Source organism: Hemicordylus capensis, chromosome 5, assembly GCF_027244095.1.
Source record: "Hemicordylus capensis ecotype Gifberg chromosome 5, rHemCap1.1.pri, whole genome shotgun sequence".
NCBI lineage: Eukaryota > Metazoa > Chordata > Lepidosauria > Squamata > Cordylidae > Hemicordylus > Hemicordylus capensis.
In genome coordinates, this window is record NC_069661.1 from 152,819,244 (window position 1) to 152,839,837 (window position 20,594).

Below are 20,594 nucleotides of genomic sequence, written 5' to 3' on the forward strand. Positions count from 1 at the left end.
TTGTTTTTCTGCTCAAGGCATCAGTTAGAGAGTTGTCTGTGCCCTTTAGATGGAGAACTTTGGGTGAACTATGTACTGAATGCTTCACTCCCAAAGCTGGATCTCCAATTTGCACAGGAACCTGGAAACTGTCCAGCCTTGTTGATTGATATAGGCAATCACTGTTGTATTGCCTAGTAATATATTAATCATAAGATTTTAAATCATGAGCAGAAAGGACTTTAGACCTAGGAAGACCACAAGGAGTTCCAGGAAGCTGATATGGAGAGTTGACTAAATTTAGGAATTCTACAGACCCTGAGCATGTAAGTTCAGGCAGTGAGCCCCATCCACCCAACCTTTGAGATAGGCACCGATTATTACTATGAGAGTAGGAGTTGGGGGACTGAAAACGAACAACCTTGGAAATTGAAATGAACGCCCTCCATCATTGAAGAGACTTTAGTTCAGGTTGAGGGATGATCAGCCATAGGTACTGACTGTACACATTCAGTTTGAATACTGACAGAAACCACATCTGAAGCCACCTTAAAAGTAAAGTGTGCTGTCAAGTCGATTTCAACTCCTGGCGCCACAGAGCCCTGTGGTTGTCTTTGGTAGAATACAGGAGGGGTTTATCATTGCCTCCTCCCGCACAGTATGAAATGATGCCTTTCAGCATCTTCCTAGATCACTGCTGCCTGATATAGGTGTTTCCCACAGTCTAGGAAACATACCAGCAAGGATTCGAACCGGCAACCTTCTGATTGTTAGTCAAGCATTTCCCCGATGCGCCACTTAGTTTACTGTGGCTGTACAAGATGCCATCAAACCATAAGAGTCTTTGCATAGTTTTTGCTCTTGGATTGGCTCTGAAAGCATAGGTCAAGTTTACAATTAAATGCTGCCCTTCCTCTGAAAGAAAGACCCTCTTCAAGTATGTACCGAAGAGGCCTCCTATAAAGGAAATGTGTTTTTGAGGTTGGAAAGTGGATTTTTTCCAGTTGACCTGGATTCCAGGGCAGTGTCAAAATGTACTGGATGTGTTAATTTAGGGAGTCTTTTGTTGTGCAAGTCACCAGCCAGTTGTCCAGGCATGGGAAGTTGGGATACACCTTGAGTTCTCAGATGGGCAATGACAGCACTCATGCACTTTGTGAAATACAAGGTGCAGTGGAGAGAATAAAAGGTTCTATGGTAATGCCAGATTTGCACATTACAATCAGTCAAGAGCATTCTATAGAATGTTTGTGAGAGGAGAGAAAGGGAAAATCTCACAGAGGGAGGCTGAGGTACCTATTTTAAGGTCCATATTCCCCCTCCCCCCCCTCTGCTTGTGAATGCATGCTGAGATACAAGTTTCTGATCTTTGGACAGATGAAGAGAGGCAATAAGAGGGAGAAAACTGATCGTTAGAGTCAACAGAAGAATTACAGCCATGAGAGAAACAATTATACTCAGCTGGTGAAGAACGGCCGACAAATCTCTTGGTTCTGCAGTATAAAGAGTTACCTAAGCTATCACACAGGGTCATTGTTGGGAAAAAGCAGCAAGTGGAAGGGAATCACATAAATCTCTCAGGCCAAGCTACCTCACCGTGTTATTGTTCAGGATAAGTTGTAGGTTGTCAGCATACAATAGTTAACATATTCTAGCACTTCATTTTTTTAAAAAGCCACAACTTTATTTGATGCTTGTAAAAAAAAGTTATGGCTTGTTTTAAACCCAAGCACTCACGCCTCTTTTTTATGACTGGCAATGCTAAAGCAGTATTTTCAACTGAACACATTTGTATTAAGTGTGGTGCATACGAGATCCTCTGTTTTAAAAAGCAAGGAAATTCAATTAAAGCAAAACCAAAAAAACTACCTTTGTTTTACAAAGTTAGTTATAGATATGGCAGCTCCAACTAAACTGCAAAAAGTGAGGAAATTCAATGGCGCAAGATGTCCACATCATGGGGGTATGAGACATGATATTCAGCCTATACTGGACTTCAAAATAACGATATGGAAACACAATTTGGCTAGGTTATCCATGCTCCAATCCACTACCTGCATAGGCTGGTGGCAACCATAGGGATCTACATATTGCTGGCTAGAACATGAGAGGTTATACTAATTTTACAGTAGAGAATACCATCGTTCTATGTGTCAGACCCAATGACAGGAGCAATCCCTGTAATCATACTCTCTCTATTCCAAACAAGACTGTGGTCTAGGTGATGCTGACTGATTAGTTAGGTATCAAGAGTCTGGGGAGCAGCTATACATCAGCAGGCCTGAGAAAATGGGATGGTGACTTCACCCAGACTCCAAAGGTTATCTGGAGGACGTTGCTCTGCCAGGTGTGGTGTGTCCACAGGAACTGGTGGTCGGGACTAGTCAGGAGCTGGTGTTTTCTTCTTTTTAGGCCGGGAGAGCTCATTTTGAGAGTCCAGAAGCACCTTCCTCTTTGGGATTTTTGGCATTTCCCAGTGGGTAGAGGAAGGGATGGTTTGGATGCCTTTGGGTCCTGGATGGAGGCTTGTGCAACCTTCTTTTTTTTCATCAGTGGAAATGAGTCCTGCTTGTGGTGCTTGGATTGCACAACTGAAGCCAATGGTCCTGATGAGGTACCAGGTTGCGAGAGGGGAGGCTGTAGTTGCCAAAGAGCCTCACCCATGGGCTGTGCAGAAGTTCCTTTACTGTCCCCATCTGGGGTTGGATTAGCACCTTGTGGTTGGGTTAGTGGTTGGTTGAGTTGCTGGGGCTTCCCAAGGCTGACATAGTCTGGTTGTTGCTGGCTTCTGAAGCTTGTGAAGATCTTAAGGCTTGCTCCCAAATAGAAGAGCAGAGTCTGGACACTCTGTTTCTTCTTGCCTGCCAAGTAAACTTGTGGTAATGAGGGGAAATCTCTACCACATGTGCCTCACCCAGACAGAAGAGACAGTGGTTGTGTCTGTCACTAGTGGGGATTTTGGCCCTGCACCATGTACACTTCTTAAAAGTAATTTTACCAGCCATACACTATAGGAAAAGGCTGTTTCCTTCTTTCACCTGGTCAGGAAAAAGGCAAGAGAGGGGAAATAGGAGCTCGGAAGGGATGGGTGGGGGGTTGCGAGTCAAATAAAGACGCAAGTAGAGAACGAAAATACAACCAACTAAAATAGAAGCAGAAAGAACAGAAGAGAAAAAATAAATCAAGGTTTTGGTTTTTCACACAGAAAAGCTCAGGACAAAGACCCAACGAAGTCAACCACTGAGGAGAGGGAGGTGCGGCATGTGACATGACCAGCAGTGGGGGTGGGCTTCCTGCCAAAAATAGTTGAGAAGAAGCTTGGAAAGTTCCTGATGAGGTCTCTGCACATGCACACAGCCCACTGATGAGAAGTACAGAGACCACATCGAAGAACAACGGAAACACAATTTGACTAGCTCCAATCCTATACTTGCATAGGCTGGTGGCAACAGCAAAGCTGGAGAATTTAGTAATGTGTGCTTCTGAGTATTAAGGATGTGCATGAATCAATTCAGCTCACCCAGTAGGGATACACCTTACCTGCTCCTCCGCTGCCCTGTCACTTGTCCAGGTGTTGTGTGGTGCAGTGCGATGCAGCGCTGCTCAGAAGTCCGCATGTGGCCACAGGGCTTCACCCAGCAGCTGTGCGTGGTGGTGGGACACACATGCCCACCGCATAAGTGCAGTGGCCATGTGTGCCCCGCCACCATGTGCAGCCTTCTTGGTGAAGCTTCACAGCCTCACACAGACTTAGGAACATAGGAAACTGCCATAGTCAGACCATTGGTCTATCTAGCTCAGTATTGTCTTCACAGACTGGCAGTGCTTCTTGCAGGTTGCAGGCAGGAATCTCTCTCAGCCCTATCTTGGAGAAGCCAGGGAGGGAACTTGAAACCTTCTGCTCTTCCCAGAGTGGCTTCATCCCCTGAGGGGAATATCTTGCAGTGCTCACACATCAAGTCTCCCATTCATATGCAACCAGGGCAGACCCTGCTTAGCTATGGAGACAAGTCATGCTTGCTACCACAAGACCAGCTCTCCTCTCCAGACTTCTGAATGGAACAACACCTGGAAAAGCAGCGGCGGAGGAGGAGCAGGTAAGGACCTGTTTTACTCATGCTTAAAGGTACTGCTCCTCGCCCCATCGAAATGATTCGGTGCATCCCTTCTGAACTTATGGTGAGTGCTATCACTTTTTAAAAAACTAATTGTGCTGATTGTAGTTGTGCCTGCTGAGATAACAGCACTCTCCATATGCTCAGATACACATCAACAAATTCTTAACAAATTAATCTTAAACTCTGCTATAACACTAATCCCCAATTATGATTTTGTATGTCAATACAATACCTCTGACTTGACATCATGTTTCATATCCCCGTCATGGGTCATCAAAATCAGTTGGAGCTTCCACATCCATAACTATCCCTGGATATCTTGGGGGGTGGGGGGTTGCTTTAGTTGATAGACAATCAGTGTACTCATAGAATAATTGGGGGTGGGGAGGTTAGCCAAAAGTTGCCATCTTTTCAAAAAGAACCACTCATGAGCAAGGTTAAGAACAGTCTTTGTAAGGCCCAGGGAGAGTGGTAACCCCCATCATCCCTAAGAACAGCTCCCTGGCTAATTGCTTGGTTTGTGCAAAATTTTGGCCATAGCTCCATACTCTGCACAGTCCCATGACCATGTGGAGGCAACTGTTCCTATTGTGATGTGCTTTGCCCGGGGTGTTGAGGCAGAGGCTTAAGGGAAACAGAGCCCACTTGAGTAGCTCCTAGTGATGTTCACAAACTGGTTCAGAGATGCGGTATTTGGACAGTTGGGTGGCAGGGGTGGTTACCTTTAATTAGCAGGGAGGTTGCCCATCCCCCGCCACGTTTTCCCCTCTGGCGCTGGTGCCAAAAATGCTGGCAATCCGAACACCGGTTCGTGCACATCCCTAGTGCCTGAATCATCTTGGAAGGCATGCACAGAATGCTGAGAAGCGTAGCCCTTCCCAGTGCTTTCTTCCTGAGCTCTTAAGAGAGAGTTCCATCTCTCTTAAAGGGCCACCCAGTACTGAAGAAAGTGAGTACTACACAGAAGTCAGCACAGTAGGAAATGGCTATCTCATTGGAGGGTTTGGGTTTTTTGTTTTTGTTTTTGCCACAGTGGCCTCCGCTTAAAAAAAAAAAATGAAGCTCACTGGTTTAGAATGTAAATTTAAAATAATCTCCAGTCTGAATTATTAAACTGCATGTGGTTCAACAGTACCATTTATATATTAAAAAATACCCATATCCACTATGACACATTGATTCCAAACTTTGTACCACATCACAGTCTCTACCTCCAAGTGATTTTGCCTTTCCAAACTTTAATAATTTGATTAAAATGTGAAAAAATATTTATTGTGAAATCTTTTTGAAATGTAAAATGATAGAAAATATCGCTATGCAGTCATTTTCTGCTGGTTCCCAAAACAAAGCAGGTGGTGTGGCTCGGGCTGAGAATACTAATGCGGACAATATTCTTTTCTAATCCAAGGCCCCAGACAGATTTTTAGAAAAACATTCTGAACACAGGCGGCCTTTGAAGTACAACCCAAATATTTTGAAACAACAACATAGAACTGCAAAAGATTTAATAATTCTGTAGTGCAGGGCCTCATAGGACTGAACCTAGGAAGATCCATACATGTTATTTCTATAGCAACGTAATTGCTTTTGTTCAGAGTCTAATACTTGGGGCAATCATTTTCACTAGTAAAAATTTTCTGTACATAAACAGACATGTTCTCAAACCCTCTGAATATTTATTAAAGTTGATTTGAAAAAGATTTTTAAAAGTTGCCTTTTTTATTTCTGATATTGTCTATAACTCTATAATGTATATTGCAGGGACATTTAAAAAGAACAACAACTTCTCAGCAGGGAGTTCAACCATCAAACAATGGGTTTAGTTCCAGCTCAGACTCATCGGTATTTTTTAAAAATTCTTCAATTAAGTTTCATTTCAGACACTAACTTTAAAAAGCAGTTCAGTAACCAACTCAGACATTTTAACAAGGTTTAGATAGACTTCTTGAAAAATAATATAGAATCTTTTGCTTGCAGTCCAAACCTATAAAATAAATACAATATCTTTTCTCAAGTAAAATAGTAGTTTTTAGATTGCTTATTTTATCTATATAAATAAAGTTGAATGTTTGTCTGTCCGTCTGTTCTCTAAACATTCCCATACTCTTTGAGCTATTGGGACCAAACTTGGCACAGTGACTCCCTAGGACCCTACGAGTAACATAGGATACCCAGGAACCCTTACAACCACTTTGCACTGAAAGACGGATATGCAGGGGCAGGGCTACCATTGTGCAAATGGGTTCAAATAACGCAGGCCACCAATGGGAAGGGCCGCCGAAGCCTGCAGGTGGTGTAGCTCGGGCTCTCTAAGAGCCCCAAGCGAACTCTCCCCACCTATTGCCCGGACTCTGACGAGCCCTGAGCCAGCTCTGCCCTGTCATTTCAGGCAGCATTTGCTGCCTGAAAGCTTCTATTTCCCTTTCTCTCTCTCCATCGAGGGAGAGAAAGGGAAATAGCTGCTTCCAGGCAGCAAGCACTGCCTGAAATGAAAGGGCAGAGCTGACTCGGGCTCGCCAGAGCCCGGGTGGTGGTGGTGAGTTCCCTCGGGGCTCTTACAGAGCCTGAGCCACGCCCTGTGCACATGATGGCACGGGACATCTCTTGAGGGGCCACCAGACAGGACTGGATCCAGGCCACTGTTCAGCTGGCTCCACACCTGCGGATATGCAACAGGTAGATCCACAAAACGGAGATGGATGCAATAACAAAAAGAAACCTGAGCAATGCCGAGTATTATTATAAAAAATATTTTACAAACAATATGCACAGAACAGGGTTAAAAAAAAAATCAACAGGAAAATAACTTTTTTAGGATGAATAGGGGAATGACAGCAAGGAGGAAATGCAGTGCCAAGAAAAGACAAGCAGTTTCCAGCTTCCATTAGGGAATCCTACCCAGCCCTTCCTTGACTGCCAAGCAATCTTCTTCTTGATCCAAGCCTTTCCTTGAACCCAGGAAGGCCCTCCCTACCCATCTCTCCAGAGCAGATAGCTCACTGGGAAACAGAAGTTCTCCAAATATAGCTGAAACAGAAAGGAGCCCTCACCACCCTCTAAAATAAATCTCCAGAGTGCCCAATTATTGAATAAGTTTTGAATGGGTTACAACACTTTGTGTTTAGGGGTTCAGTCACAGCTAAGGCTCAAGGCAGAGAAGAAGTTTTAGGTCTAGTTCACTTGAAAAAAATAGCCTCAGTGTTTGCTTCAGCTCCCTGCTTCCCAAAGTAAAACAAGAAGGTGAAGGAGGCCAGGGTTTTGTTTTGTTTTTTAAATTCATGTGCAAATAATTTTTTTTTTTTACATGGAAGTAACATCTAAAACTTGTCATGTAAAATGAAACATCTAAGCCAACAAAATGGAACAATTCCTCAAAACACCCTCACAACATAGGTCTACATATGTATATAAAAGAAAATAAATAATTTTGCTACTGGGGAGATGCTGGAACTGATTTTTGAGATCAATTGTTTCATCTGCACAGTGCAAGATTTTTAACATATTCTGACAATACCATAATTTCAGATAGAAACACTGTGGCAGGTATGTTTTTAAAAGCTATTTTCGCCGCCTGCGGTGTTTATGCCAATGTGGCATTTACATATGAACAGAGGCAAAGGAGGCTGCCTAGGAAGAGGAGGCGGGGCTGTGGAGGTCAACAATAGGGCTCAACAAGGATGCTTTGGCAAGGCTGGGCTCAGCAGCCTGTTTTAAGGTCGACTCAGCAGTCTGTTTTAAGGTGGCACCACAGGCCATGGAGGACGAGTGGAACGGGAGCAAGGAGGATCAAAGAGTCCGTTTTAAGGTGGCCCACCGCAGACTATGGAGGAAGAGTGGAAGAGGAGCAAGCTAAGGGAAGAGGAAGGGGAGGGGTGGCAGCAGCAGCAGCAGCAAATGAGCTGGCCTGGCAGGCAGCATGGCAGCAGCACAGCAGGGCCCTCCAACCAATGACCGGTTCTGTGCTGCAGAGAGGGCCCCAAAGCAAGAGAGTTTCCCCTGCTTTGGAGCATATTTAATTGGTTTAGCTGGAGCGTTTATGGAGATGCAGCGTTTCTGCTGGGCTTCTGCAATTTTCCAGCCTTTTTTCCTTAGTGTGGCTTTTACGCCGATACGGCCTTTCTGCCAAAAATTACGGTACTATATGTGAAACCAGTTCATGATACGTAACAGTAAGAATAACACGGATATTCTAGCCATTCATGCTGCAACATTAGAAGTATATGGAGATACATGTCTGGCCACCGTATTGTCAAACCTCATAAGGTCACAGCCAGGGATCCTCAAATTCAGGCTTAGCACACTAGCCAGCTATTATTTGTGGTTACCACCAATCCCCTTTCCCCTCAGATCCTTTTGTGGCACACAGGTAGAGGACTTAGGTTCTGGGATATGGAGATGGTAAGAAACAGTGGGAGCCCTCTCCTACTGCTCAAAAAGGATCCCTGCTGTTTCTTACTTTCTCAAACATGGCAGAGAAAATGAGACCTCTGGGGAGGAGATCTATGTGGTGCTGGGTGTCCTGAAAACCAGAGGGTGAGAGTGGTCACTCACCACTGGTGAGCTGCCTGGTCACAACCATTCTGCCTACTTTGGTCCATGTTCTAACATATAACAGCAAGTATGGTCTGGATTTAAAGAACCACACAACTAGTTCTGTGTGCTCAAAGAAGTTTTGGACTTGGTTCTCAAAAAGCACTGCACCATGGCATGGCATGCAACAAAAACCAATTTTGAACTGAGGAGATTTTCAAAATCACATTGTGAAATAAGCATGGGAGACTGCTGTTCAGAGGGAAAGCGTCAAGAGGCCCACCAGGCATGCTTAAGCTTTTAAGCATGCCTAAATAAGCTCTTTGGATCTCAGCCTATATAAAACTGTGAGTTTTATTTTGAGTATATTATGCACTGATGCCTCCAGATACTAGGCAACAGAAAAAATGAACTATCTTATTGATGCGTGTGATCAACTGGCAAGCAAGTATGCAGAGGAAGGCAAGGAGGCGGAATAAGGGAAAGCATGGGAAAGAGAAAGTCTTGTTCGAGCAGGAAGATAAAACAGCAGATACAATTAAGAAGTGAAATCATGGGCAATTTTTAAAATCATCAAATATTCTCTTATTCTTAAAGGGCTCATGCTCTGCCTGGCTGAGTCTCATCTCTACAATGTTTTCAAGGATAGGACATGCACTGCAGAGTCACCAAGGAGACAGATGGACATCTAAAGTGGCATTGCAGCTGTTGCGGAAGATGAATGCAATGATAGCATTGACCTCAGTAACAGTAATTAGCAAACAAATGTAAAATGCAGGGTTCATGTTCCCATCTCCTGTGAGAGTGGGCATACTGCTCTTTAAAAATGGGCAAATGTTTGTATGTTTTGTTGTTACTAAGCTTGCTAATGGGGACACACAGCAATTCAACGTCTACTCCTCTCCTAGAAACATATATAGACCGGAATACAATAGTATCATATGTGAAACTGTTTTGGCTTTTTATTTAGTATTATAGTGTCCATGATTTTGTCATAAAGTGACCAGGTTATTCACAACTACTGTCATGCATTCCTAAATTATAGTAGTTAGGCATTTTCAAAAGTTCCTCCTGTGACAAAATGTTACACAACTAAAACACACACACACACACACACACACCAGAAAAAGGACCTTTCTTCAATAAAAGCAAAAGGAAGCTTGATCTGCACACATCTACATTCATACAGTGAACTCAATAAGTGAGTGGGCACAATGTTAAGGCACCAAGAGTCTTGGCTTGGGGTGAAAATTAAACTGCAGTCTCTGTAGATGTGAACTATGAGTCTGCAACAGTATGTAGCGGACATTTTTGATGTTTTTCCCTTGTCTTTAGAATTCTCTTCCCCCACAGACTTGTCTTTTTGGAAACAGTTTTTATGCAAACTAGCATTTGGTAGCAAGGTATAGAGAGAGCTAAAGCAGAGTAAGAATATAAACCCTGCCAGATCAGGGTCCATTTAGTCAAGCAGCCTGTTTTACACAGTAGCCAGTAAGATACCTCTAAAAAGCTAGAAGCAGGGTATAAAGCCCCAAATGCCTCCTAATGAATGTGCAACAACCCCTTGATCATTTTAGTTGCTCTTTTCTGCATGTTCCAGCTCTGCAATTTGAAATGGCGAAACAGAACAGAACATACACCACAGATTTATATAAAGACATTATGATATTGGCAGTTTTACTTTTAGTTCTTTTCTTAACAATTCCCAGCACTGAATTTATTTGTTTGTTTGTTTCCCACTGCCACAGCACACTGTTGATATTTCTATGGAGCAAATCACCACAACTCCAAGATCTCTTTCCTGATTAGCCACTGCCAATTCAGAATTCACCAATGAAGTCAGAATTCTTTTGGCCCCAATATACATTACTTTACATTTACAAGGACTTCATTTGTGATTTTTCACAGCATTGGCTTTCTAATTTTTTTTAAAAAATCTACTCTGTCAGGAGAAACTGCAGAACAGCCAAGAAAAACAAGCTCTGTGTCACATATTCACTGTTTAATTTTAGCATTGCAAGTGATTTGCGTATATCATCTTTTCTTTTCATTTAAAAATCCAAATATGTGGGAATTACTAAACCAGCTACATGGAATTGGAAACATTTCATTTTCCTTTTGCATAAAACCAGAACTTAAACATGAGGGGGAGAGGGGATTCTCCTTCACACATGACGACAGATAAATGTTTTTGCTAATGCTGCTCTAATCTTTAGGGGAAATCATCACTCAAAATGTTCTAAATAAGAATATAAAACAATAAAAATGAATGGGTGAGAACTGATAGTCATATCAGAGTTACTGCAGGCAAAGAACAGCAGTGATTGTTTTTCAGAGAGGAAATTTTTTTAAAAAGCAGAAAGAAGCAGATGGCTGGATCATGCTACATACCATATGAAGAAACATTCGCTTACTAATGCACAAGATTAATTAGTCAATCTACACAGCATTACAGGGAAAGATAACCTTGATCATTACTAGTGACACGTAACAATATCTTACTTTCAAATAAAACAAAAAACCATCATCACAGTAGTTGGCCCCAACACATGCCATGCATGAGCAGAAGATGCTTCAGTGGGGTTCCTGATTCGTCCCATGGCTGCAGTCCTTTGCATCCCTTAAAAGCTGCTCCAGAGGTTCCCCTACTAGGGCTGTACACAGAACCAGCGGTTCTGCCAGTTGGAAGGCAGAGGGGTTGACTTTGAGGGCAGGGGAGGATGCACTTACCCCTCCCTCCACTTTCCCCCTGCCGGCGCTCCATTTGCAAAGGGTCTGTCGGGGCGGCAGTGTACCTCCCTGCCACCCCATTGCCTTATCAGACCCTATGACAGAGGAAGTACCTGATGCACCTGCATGCGCCAGCGTGTGCGCATGCACACCGTGCTCATGCTCCCGGCATGCGCACTCGTGAGCACGCACGTATGCATGCAGGCCTGTCGGGTACTTCTGCTGACCTAGGGTCTGACAAGGCAACGGGGTGGCCGCGCCAGCAGGAGGAAAGCGGAGCGAGGGGTAAGTGCACCCTCACCCTCCCTTAAAGTCAACCCCTGCCCCCACCTTCAAACTTCCCCCACCCAGTTCCAGGCACATCTTTATCCCCTACCTTCAGAAAGGTTGAGGTAGGGAGTCTTGCCAATGGAAGGTGGAAAAGTCCCCTTCACAATCAGAAATAACCTCAAGCTATTCTGGTAGCAAGATATTTTGGACCTAATGATGCAGTGGGAAATGACTTGCCTAACAAGCATGAGGTTGCCAGTTCAAATCCCTGCTGGTATGTTTCCCAGACTATGGGAAGCACCTATATCAGGCAGCAGCAATATAGGAAGATGCTGAAGGACATCATGTCATACTGCGTGGGAGATGGCAATAGTAAACCCCCTCCTGTATTCTGTCCAAGAAAAAATATAGGGCTCTGTGGTCGCCAAGAGTCGACACCGACTAGAGGGCACACTTTACCTTTATTTTGGATCCAAGTCTATAAGTAGAGGGCCTGATTTAAATGTGACACCAGGTGAGCAACAGCTTACCCATGTGGCACAGCATGTGCTTGGTGCCTTGTTTAAATCAGATCACCTCATCTGCGCATGAACTGTAAGCTTCCCAGAGATCTGTAGCATAGGCAAACACTACTGCATTATTTCTTAAGTGTCTAAGAAATGTTTTTAAGTCTACAAACATGAAGTAAAAATTTAAAAGACACAGGAACATAGGAAGCTGCCATATACTGAGTCAGACCATTGGTCCATCGAGCGCAATACTGTCTAACAGATTGGCAGCGGCTTCTCCAAGGTTGTCCCCAAGTTTACAATCTAAATACACCAGACATATAAAGAAAAATTATAGCAGCTAAAGACCTAGTTTAGACAAGATGCCAGGCATATCAATGGATAATTTATTTTTGCCCAACTGTTACATGATTGCACTGAGCCTGTGCCTGTAGTCAATAGATTTAAATTTATTTTGAACCATCTATCAATACGCTTTGTTATTAGGGACGTGCACGAACTGAGATTTGTGCACTGGTTCAGCGTCAAACCAGTTTGGATAAGGTCCAAACTGGTTTGGCGCTGCAATCCTGCTGCGACAACACTGTCCCCAAGAAACTGCACGCTGCCCCCAAGAACACCATGCTGATCATGCAAATGGTGCACAAGCATGCATGGATGCCATGTGCATGCCGGTGTTGTGCGCGGGTTCTTGTGAGCGGTGCCATCGCAGCAGGAAGCTGCAGGCAGTGGTGGAGAGTAGATAAGAACCTGCTCTCCTCTTTTTTAAAGATTCCACTCACCGCTCCTCTCCCTGTGGCACCAAACCGGTTTGGACCTTTTCCAAACCGGTTCTTGGCCGAACTAGTGCAAGAACCTCAGTGCATCTCGGTTCATGCTCATCCCTATTTATTGTTCTAGTCTCCCTATCATCACTGTTTCATCAGTTTCATTATACAGTTAGAACACTCCCTTTTTATGCAACAAAAACTATTAGCTGCATTTCAAAAATGAATTTAGCTAGAGGTAAATGGGAAATGACATCACCTTTGCTAGCTCATCAATGAAGCACACATGTGTAACAGGATCTCTCTTCTTGGACAATACTTTCTGCAGGTGTTGCACCTGAAAAAGAGATGATATTCAAATTATTTACATATTTTCTAGTACTCTCAAAACCATACCAAGTGAAAGAGGAGATTTAAACGACTAAATACCTGCCCACAAGCTGCACAGATCTGATCCATCAATTTTTCCATGTTGGTCCACAGAGCTGCTCTGAAAGCTGCCGTGTTTCCTGGTGTTGGCATAGTTGCTCTGCCAGGGCCACCTAGAGGTGTTTTAAGAACAATCTACATCAACACTTGAAATCCCACCACCACCACAAGGGGCGTAACAAGGTTGGAGTAGGCTCTGGATCAAAAAGTGAAGACGGACCCCTAGGTCCCTCAATGCTTTCTCCCTGCCATCGCCATGTTTTTGCTGCAGAACAACAATGAGGTCATGGCCAAAAAGGACAACCCCCAAACATTCTTGCTATGACCTTTCTCTCACTACTATGCATACTCCCCATGCTTGCTGACACTTACACACACACACACACACACACACACACACACACACACACACTTTTCCTTGATTCAGAAACGAAAAACAACAACCATATATACCTACTACAATCACCTCATATTGCCATACAACATCAACAGTGAAGAGTGAAGAGTGAGCTGTCACCCAGATGATGGGTCCCTCTCCCTCAGGCCTAGGGACATCATCATCATAGAATCAATTTCTATACTGCCCTTCCAAAAATGACTCAGTGCGGTTTACATAGCACAATTTGTAATCACTACAGTTAATTTAAGGCACAGAATTATTCAGATAATTAAGTACAGGTGTGCTAGTATAGATAGCTAGTTGGAGTTGGACAAGGAAGGCCTTGGTTCAGTAGTGGCTACAGTCTTGGATCTGTACCAGAGAGACCTGAGTTCAAAACTCCAGTCAACTATGAAGCTCCCTATCAAAATGGGTTAACTTCTATCTATACCACCCTGAGCTCCTTGGAGGGAAGAAAGAATACAAAAAGGAGTACAAATAAATAATAAATTTATTATTTCAGATATGGTGGCTTTGGATAAGTAACTCTGTCTCCACATTCTGTCAACTATTTATGCACCATAGATTTCAATGGGAGTTAAAAGAGCCTAATAATGTTTGGAGTGTGTCCATAATGTTTTATAACTAAGATGAATTATGCCCTACAATAATAATTCAATATGTTGGATTTAACAATACTTGTACAACAATGGCTCCAAAAACATAAGAACAGAGACAAGTACAGAAGTTATTCCACTTTTCCCTTGCCAAGTTTTTATATTATTTTTAAGGATGTGGGATTATTAGCCATTTTCAGCACAAATGGAAAGAAAGTCTCTTAAGACCTTTATAGCACAACATGCCAGAACGAAAAGCAGAAGTCAAAATTCTAGCAAAGTGATTGTTCACTCTCTAAAATCTTTGTTTCTAATTAATAATACCACTGCAAATATATGGCACACTTCAAGAGCTCAAAGCCCTTCCTACACAGTGTCTTTGTAATCCTTACAACACACACCTAAAAAGTAAGCCAGTGTTGTTACTGCAGAGTTTGCCACCTAGTTAATTCATAGTGAAGGACAGAATTGAAGTACACACTTCCCAGTTCACACTATTAGTTTCTTTGCTACACCAGCTGCTGGCATGAGTTGAAACCTGGAGAGTATCAAGCTGCAATATTAAGCACAACACATTTGAACTAAAATGGTTTGGAAAAGAGCCAACTCATTTACCTCAATGTGACTTTTCCACTTCATGGCTTGCAATGTCATCACATAAAAAGAAAACAGCTTACCAAACAGTAAAGTGTGATGAAGACTGATATGAACATGCAGAACTGTGCTATATTTTGTTTATAGAGATATTATGTCAAATTACCAGGCATTGTTTTGATACTGACAAAAAGGTATAGTACCTCTAACTACTGTTTGAGAAGGCTGAGTCAAAACCTTAATATCCAAGGCGTTGTTGATGTTTTCTTCCAAGGATACACAGTATCCATCCACAACATTCGTTATTGTGACTTTCAAAGTTCCAAGATTATAGAAAACTTGAAGAGCAGTTCCTACTTGAGTAGGATTCTAGAAAGAGGTGGGAAAGAAAACAGAAAGGAGAAAATGTCAGTAATTTCTAACTATGAAATATCCTTCATGACAAATATTTTAACAGACTTTGTCTTACAATTTATTCTGCTTCATTTTGTTTATATCTGATTTACTAGGGCTGACTATGGTTTAATAAAGAATTTTCACTGAATAATCATAATCAAGTCATTAATCAGTGTATTACTAAAACCTCAATATAAGTGCCTTTTTGAGATACTGAAATACTTCTGAGATAATCCACAATGCAACTTACAATATAAAGAACAAAAGCTATAGTTCATTGTTTAAAACTGAGGAAAGGCCACTCTTTATTTTTTATATTAAAAACCCTTAAGTATTTCACGTTCTCAATACGAACAGAATCACTGTTAATATTTACTTTTTCATTCCCTATAACAGCCACAAATAGCCACAAAAAATTAAATGTTTCTTAATACACAACTAATCCTCCAAAATTAAGAACATAAGAACAGCCCTGCTGGATGAAGCCCAAGGACCATCTAGTCCAGCATCCTGTTTTACACAGTGGACCACTAGATGATGATGATGATGATGATGATGATGAAGAAGAAGAATTCGATTTCTATACCTCCCTTCCAAAAATGGCTCAGGGCGGTTTACACAGAGAAATAATATATAAATAAAATTGATCCCTGTCCCCAAAGGGCTCACAATCTAAAAAGAAACATCAGATAGACACCAGCAACAGTCACTGTGCTGGGGGTGGATAGGGCCAGTTACTCTCCCCCTGCTAAATAAAGAGAACCACCACATCAAAAGGTGCCTCTTTGCCAAGTTAGCAGGGGTGCTAACTGGGAAGATGCTGCTGGCAAGCCCACAGGCAGGAGCTGAGGGCATGCCCTCTCTCCTGCAACTGGTATTCAAGGCATCCTGCCTCTGAGGATGAAGGTGGCCTATAGCCCTCAGACTAGTAGCCGTGGATAGACCTCTTCTCTATGAAGTTATCCAAACCCCTCTTAAAGTCATCCAGGTTGTTGGCCATCACCACATCTTGTGGCAGAGAATTCCACAAGTTGATTATGTGTTGTGTGGGAAAATACTTCCTTTTGTTGGTCCTAAATTTCTTGGCAATCAATTTCATGGGATGACCCTTGGTTTTAGTATTATGCAAGGAGGAGAAAATTTTCTTTCTCCACACCATGGATGATTTTATTTTATCATGTCTCGCCGCAGTCTTTTTTTCCTAAACTAAAAAGCCCCAGGTGTTGTAGCCTTGCCTCATAAGGAAGGTGCTCTAAGCCCCTTGGCTGCCCTCCTCCGCAACCTTGGTTGCCCTCTTCTGCACCTTTTCCAGTTCTACAATGTCCTTTTTTAGGTATGGTGACCAGAAGTGTATGCAGTACTCCAAGTGTGGCTGCACCATAGTTTTATATAAAGGCATTAAATTATGAGCAGTTCCTCCCCACATCCCCTTCCTAATTATAAATATTTTAAATATATAAATAATAGAAATATTTTAAATAAACCAACAAATAAATATCCCTAGCATGGAATTGGCCATTTTCATATTTGCCGCACATTGAGTCAACACTTTCAACAAGCTGTCCACCACAACCCAAAGATCCCTCTCCTGGTCAGTCTCTGACAGCTCAGATCCCATCAACGTATATGTGAAGTGGGGGGGGGGGGTTTGCCCAAATATGCATCACTTTACACTTGCCAACAATGAACTGCATTTGACATTTTGTCACCCATTCCCCCAGCTTCTCCTTAAGCTCCTCACAATCTCTTTTGGATTTCACTACCCTAATAGTTTGGTGTCATCTGCAAATTTGGCCAGCTCGCTGCTTACCCCAACTTCTAGATCATTTATGAGTAAATTTAAAAGCACTGGTCCCAGTACAGACCCCTGGGAGAACCCACGTCTTATTTCCATGCAGGCATCCTCCTAGTCTTGGTGGTACGTTTCCTCCTTTTTGGTATACATTCTAACTGGGCTTCTAGTATTGTGGTTTTAAATAAACTCCATGTATTCTAGAGCAAGGTGACTCTCCTGATTTTCCCTTTCAGTTTTCTTTTCAACAAACTCCTCATTTTAAAAAAGTTTCCTCTTCTGAAATTCATGTCTGTGTTAGACATCCTTGGTGATTCTCTCCCCTAACCTATTAACTTTTATTTATTAACTTTTATTTATTAATAGGCCAGGGCCAATTTATTAAAACTGTCCCTGACCTATTAATCAACTATATCTGTAGTTTAATGAACCGATGTATAACACAATCCTACAATATTTACTCAGAAGTAAACCCCATTAAGTTCAGTGGGACTTATGTCATGTAAGTGTGTGCCTATAACCTTAATGAACTAAAGTACAAATTGATTAATCTCTCAAATTTATTTAAGCTTGCTATTCTGAAACGTAACGGCTAACTTCCAGATTAATGTTGCATGTTACATGTATATGCAAAGTGGAAAGAACATTTTTTCACCAATCCTTCCCTCCCTCTGTGCCTCCCCAAAAGAACAGGTTGCTTATCTGTAACCAAAGGTAAGATAATGTCTTCCTGCATTTTAGCAGCCCTTTCTCCCTGAGAAGAGTTTTCCTCCATCATGGAGACTAAGGAGGCCATAGTGTTTGTGGCTGAGGAACTGGCCCGAAATGCCTTCTCCAACAAGAACGCCATGAGATGGGATGCCCTATTCCGGCATGCCTGTCTAGTAAAGCTTTTGCAGACCTTACAGGATGCTCTATGAGCCTCCCCCAGGTAAAGGAGGCACTTAGCATGCCCACCCAATGACAGGATTTTCGAGAGGCACTCAGCACACCGTTTGAAAGTAAACTTAGCTGTTGTGGCCATAAGGCACTTGCAGCCTGCAAGACTGGGATGAGAGGGTCGGGGTGGGGTCTCAATAAAAATTAACATGCAAAACAAACAGGAAGACACTGTTTACTGTTTATTTGTTTATTTCGGCCCAAGGCCAGCATATTAAAAAAACAAACAAACAGCAAGAATAAATACATAAAATAGATTAAATACATTTAACATAAAATGGATAAAACATTAATGGCTCCCGATACCGCACATATAGTCAATTCCATTCAAATAAGCCAGTCAATCTAAAGTGCACAGCCCAGCATATTGTGCCTCCATCATTCTAAATCGAATCTTACTTGCTATAAATAAGAATTTTGCTACCCTCCTGTAAACATACTCTGACTTGGCAGCAACCAAAAAAAGAACCTTGTCCCTACCAGAGGAACAATTAGAATTGAGATGAATTAACAGTGGGGAAAGAAGCTTTCCCCTTAATTCAATATAAAATCTACACCTCAGCATCAGGTGTTCTGTGGTCTCTCCTTCACCATTCTGGCATGGACATAATCTTTGATTGTAGGGCACCTTCCCAAAACGTCCTTCCAATACTGCCGTATGAAGGGCGTTAAGTCTGGCCGCTGAAAGAGCCCTACGATGGTCCCCGTTAGAGGTCCTAAGTAAATATTCAGCAGGAAAATAATTGCTGATTTGGTCTCCTAAGAATAGGTCCGGACCTATTTGGGCAACATCCCCCTGCTTCATCATGTCCCAAATACGTTGGGTTATAGCAGTTTTGGACTTGCTATGGCCCAAGGCTCTAATTAGAGGCAGGGAAAACAGGGAGACACTATAAATAAATAAAATGTTAGCAGGGAGAAATAAGTAGTGTAGAATTAAAATTTGGATTAGACTTACTGTTATCCCACAATCCCACAGAACAAGCAGAGGAAAATTCTGAGACCTGCTCAAGCAGCAGTCAACGAAAAACGGAGTTAAGGAGGATAGTCAGCCAATAAGTGGATCATTTTCCTGCTCTTTTTTCCTTTGAATGATAAACTGGAATGTTAAGAGTTCATGGCCCAGAGATCGTAAAAAAGAACATGTCCATGAGGGATCCTAAAACCCTCCAGGATTTTTTTTTTTTGGGGGGGGGACAAGTGGCTGCAGAGGGAAGTGGGGGAAATGGCCTTCCCCTGTTCCTGTTGCACAGACAAAATGTTATGTGCACACAATGTTGGTCTGGAGGTTGGCCATTGTAGCTACTACTTTCCTGGGAAGCAGAAAGGAAGAATAATTCAGCAGAATGGGTGGACAACAGACATTATTTACCTAGGACTTCAATTGATCTATTAATAGAAAATATCTCAGAGGCTTATAAGGCCAATAAACATATCTACATCTGATAAAGTGGGCTTTAGTCCACATAAGTTTATTCTCTAAATTTGTATTGAAAACAAAGACAGTAGTTTTTGCTGCAATATCATGGCTAAAGTAAGGTGTGTCATCAAGTCGATTTCGACTCCTGGTGCCCACAGAGCCCTGTGGTTGTCTTTGGTAGAATACAGGAGAGATTCACCATTGTCTCCTCCTGTGCGGTATGAGATGATGCCTTTCAGCATCTTCCTATATCGCTGCTGCCCAATATAGGTGTTTCCCATAGTCTGGGAAACATACCAGCAGGGATTTGAACCAGCAACCTTCTGCTTGTTAGTCAAGCATTTCCTCACTGCGCCACTAAAGGTGATCATGGCTGACTGATTAAGTGCCGTCAAGTTGGGGTCGACTCTTAGCGACCACATAGATTGATTCTCTCCAGAATGATCTGTCTTCAACTTGGCCTTTAAGGTCTCTCAGTGGTGCATTCATTGCTGTCGTGAGTCCATCCACCTTGCTGCTGGTCATCCTGTTCTTCTCTTTCCTTCAACTTTCCCCAGCAGTATAAGACTTCTCAAGGGAACTGGTTCTTCTGATAATGTGTCCAAAGGATGACAGTTTGAGCCTGGTTGTTTGTGCCGCCAGTAAAAATTCTGGATTGATTTGTTCTATGATCCATTTTTTTGTTTTCCTGGCTGTCCATGGTATCCGCAAGTCTTCTCCAGCACCAAAATTCAAAAGCATCAATGCATTTTCTATCTTGCTTCGTCAAAGTCCAGCTTTCACATCCACAGAGTGTCACGGGGAAAACCATTGTCCAAACGATTCTAATATTTGTAGGTGAAGACACGTCATGGCATCAAAATATCCTTTCCAAGGCCTTCATTGCAACCCTACCAAGTGCTAGTCTGTGGCATATTTCTTGACTGCTGGATCCTTTACCATCCTTTACCTTTTAGGATGGTCAATCCTAAAAGGCAAAAGCTATCCACCACTTCAATGTCTTCATTGTCAGTTCTGAGACTGGTTGCTGAACCTGTTGTCATTAGTTTAGTCTTCTTTACATTTAGTCGTAGTCCCATTTTTTCACTGTGCTCCTTGACTTTCATTACTAGAGCTTGCAGATCA

At 42.5% G+C, this 20,594-nt stretch overlaps 1 protein-coding gene across 4 annotated transcripts in view; it reads right to left on the reverse strand.

Annotated features, from left to right (window-relative positions):
• COG5 (component of oligomeric golgi complex 5) overlaps positions 1–20,594 on the reverse strand; it is a 270,566-nt gene that overhangs the window by 77,278 nt on the left and 172,694 nt on the right. For all 4 annotated transcript variants that reach the window (XM_053255351.1, XM_053255350.1, XM_053255353.1 and 1 more), the window contains 3 exons: positions 15,126–15,291; positions 13,333–13,445; positions 13,163–13,240 (listed from right to left, as the gene is read on the reverse strand). In XM_053255351.1, the coding sequence (XP_053111326.1) occupies positions 13,163–13,240; positions 13,333–13,445; positions 15,126–15,291 (357 nt within the window). The remainder of the gene's footprint in view (positions 1–13,162; positions 13,241–13,332; positions 13,446–15,125; positions 15,292–20,594) is intronic.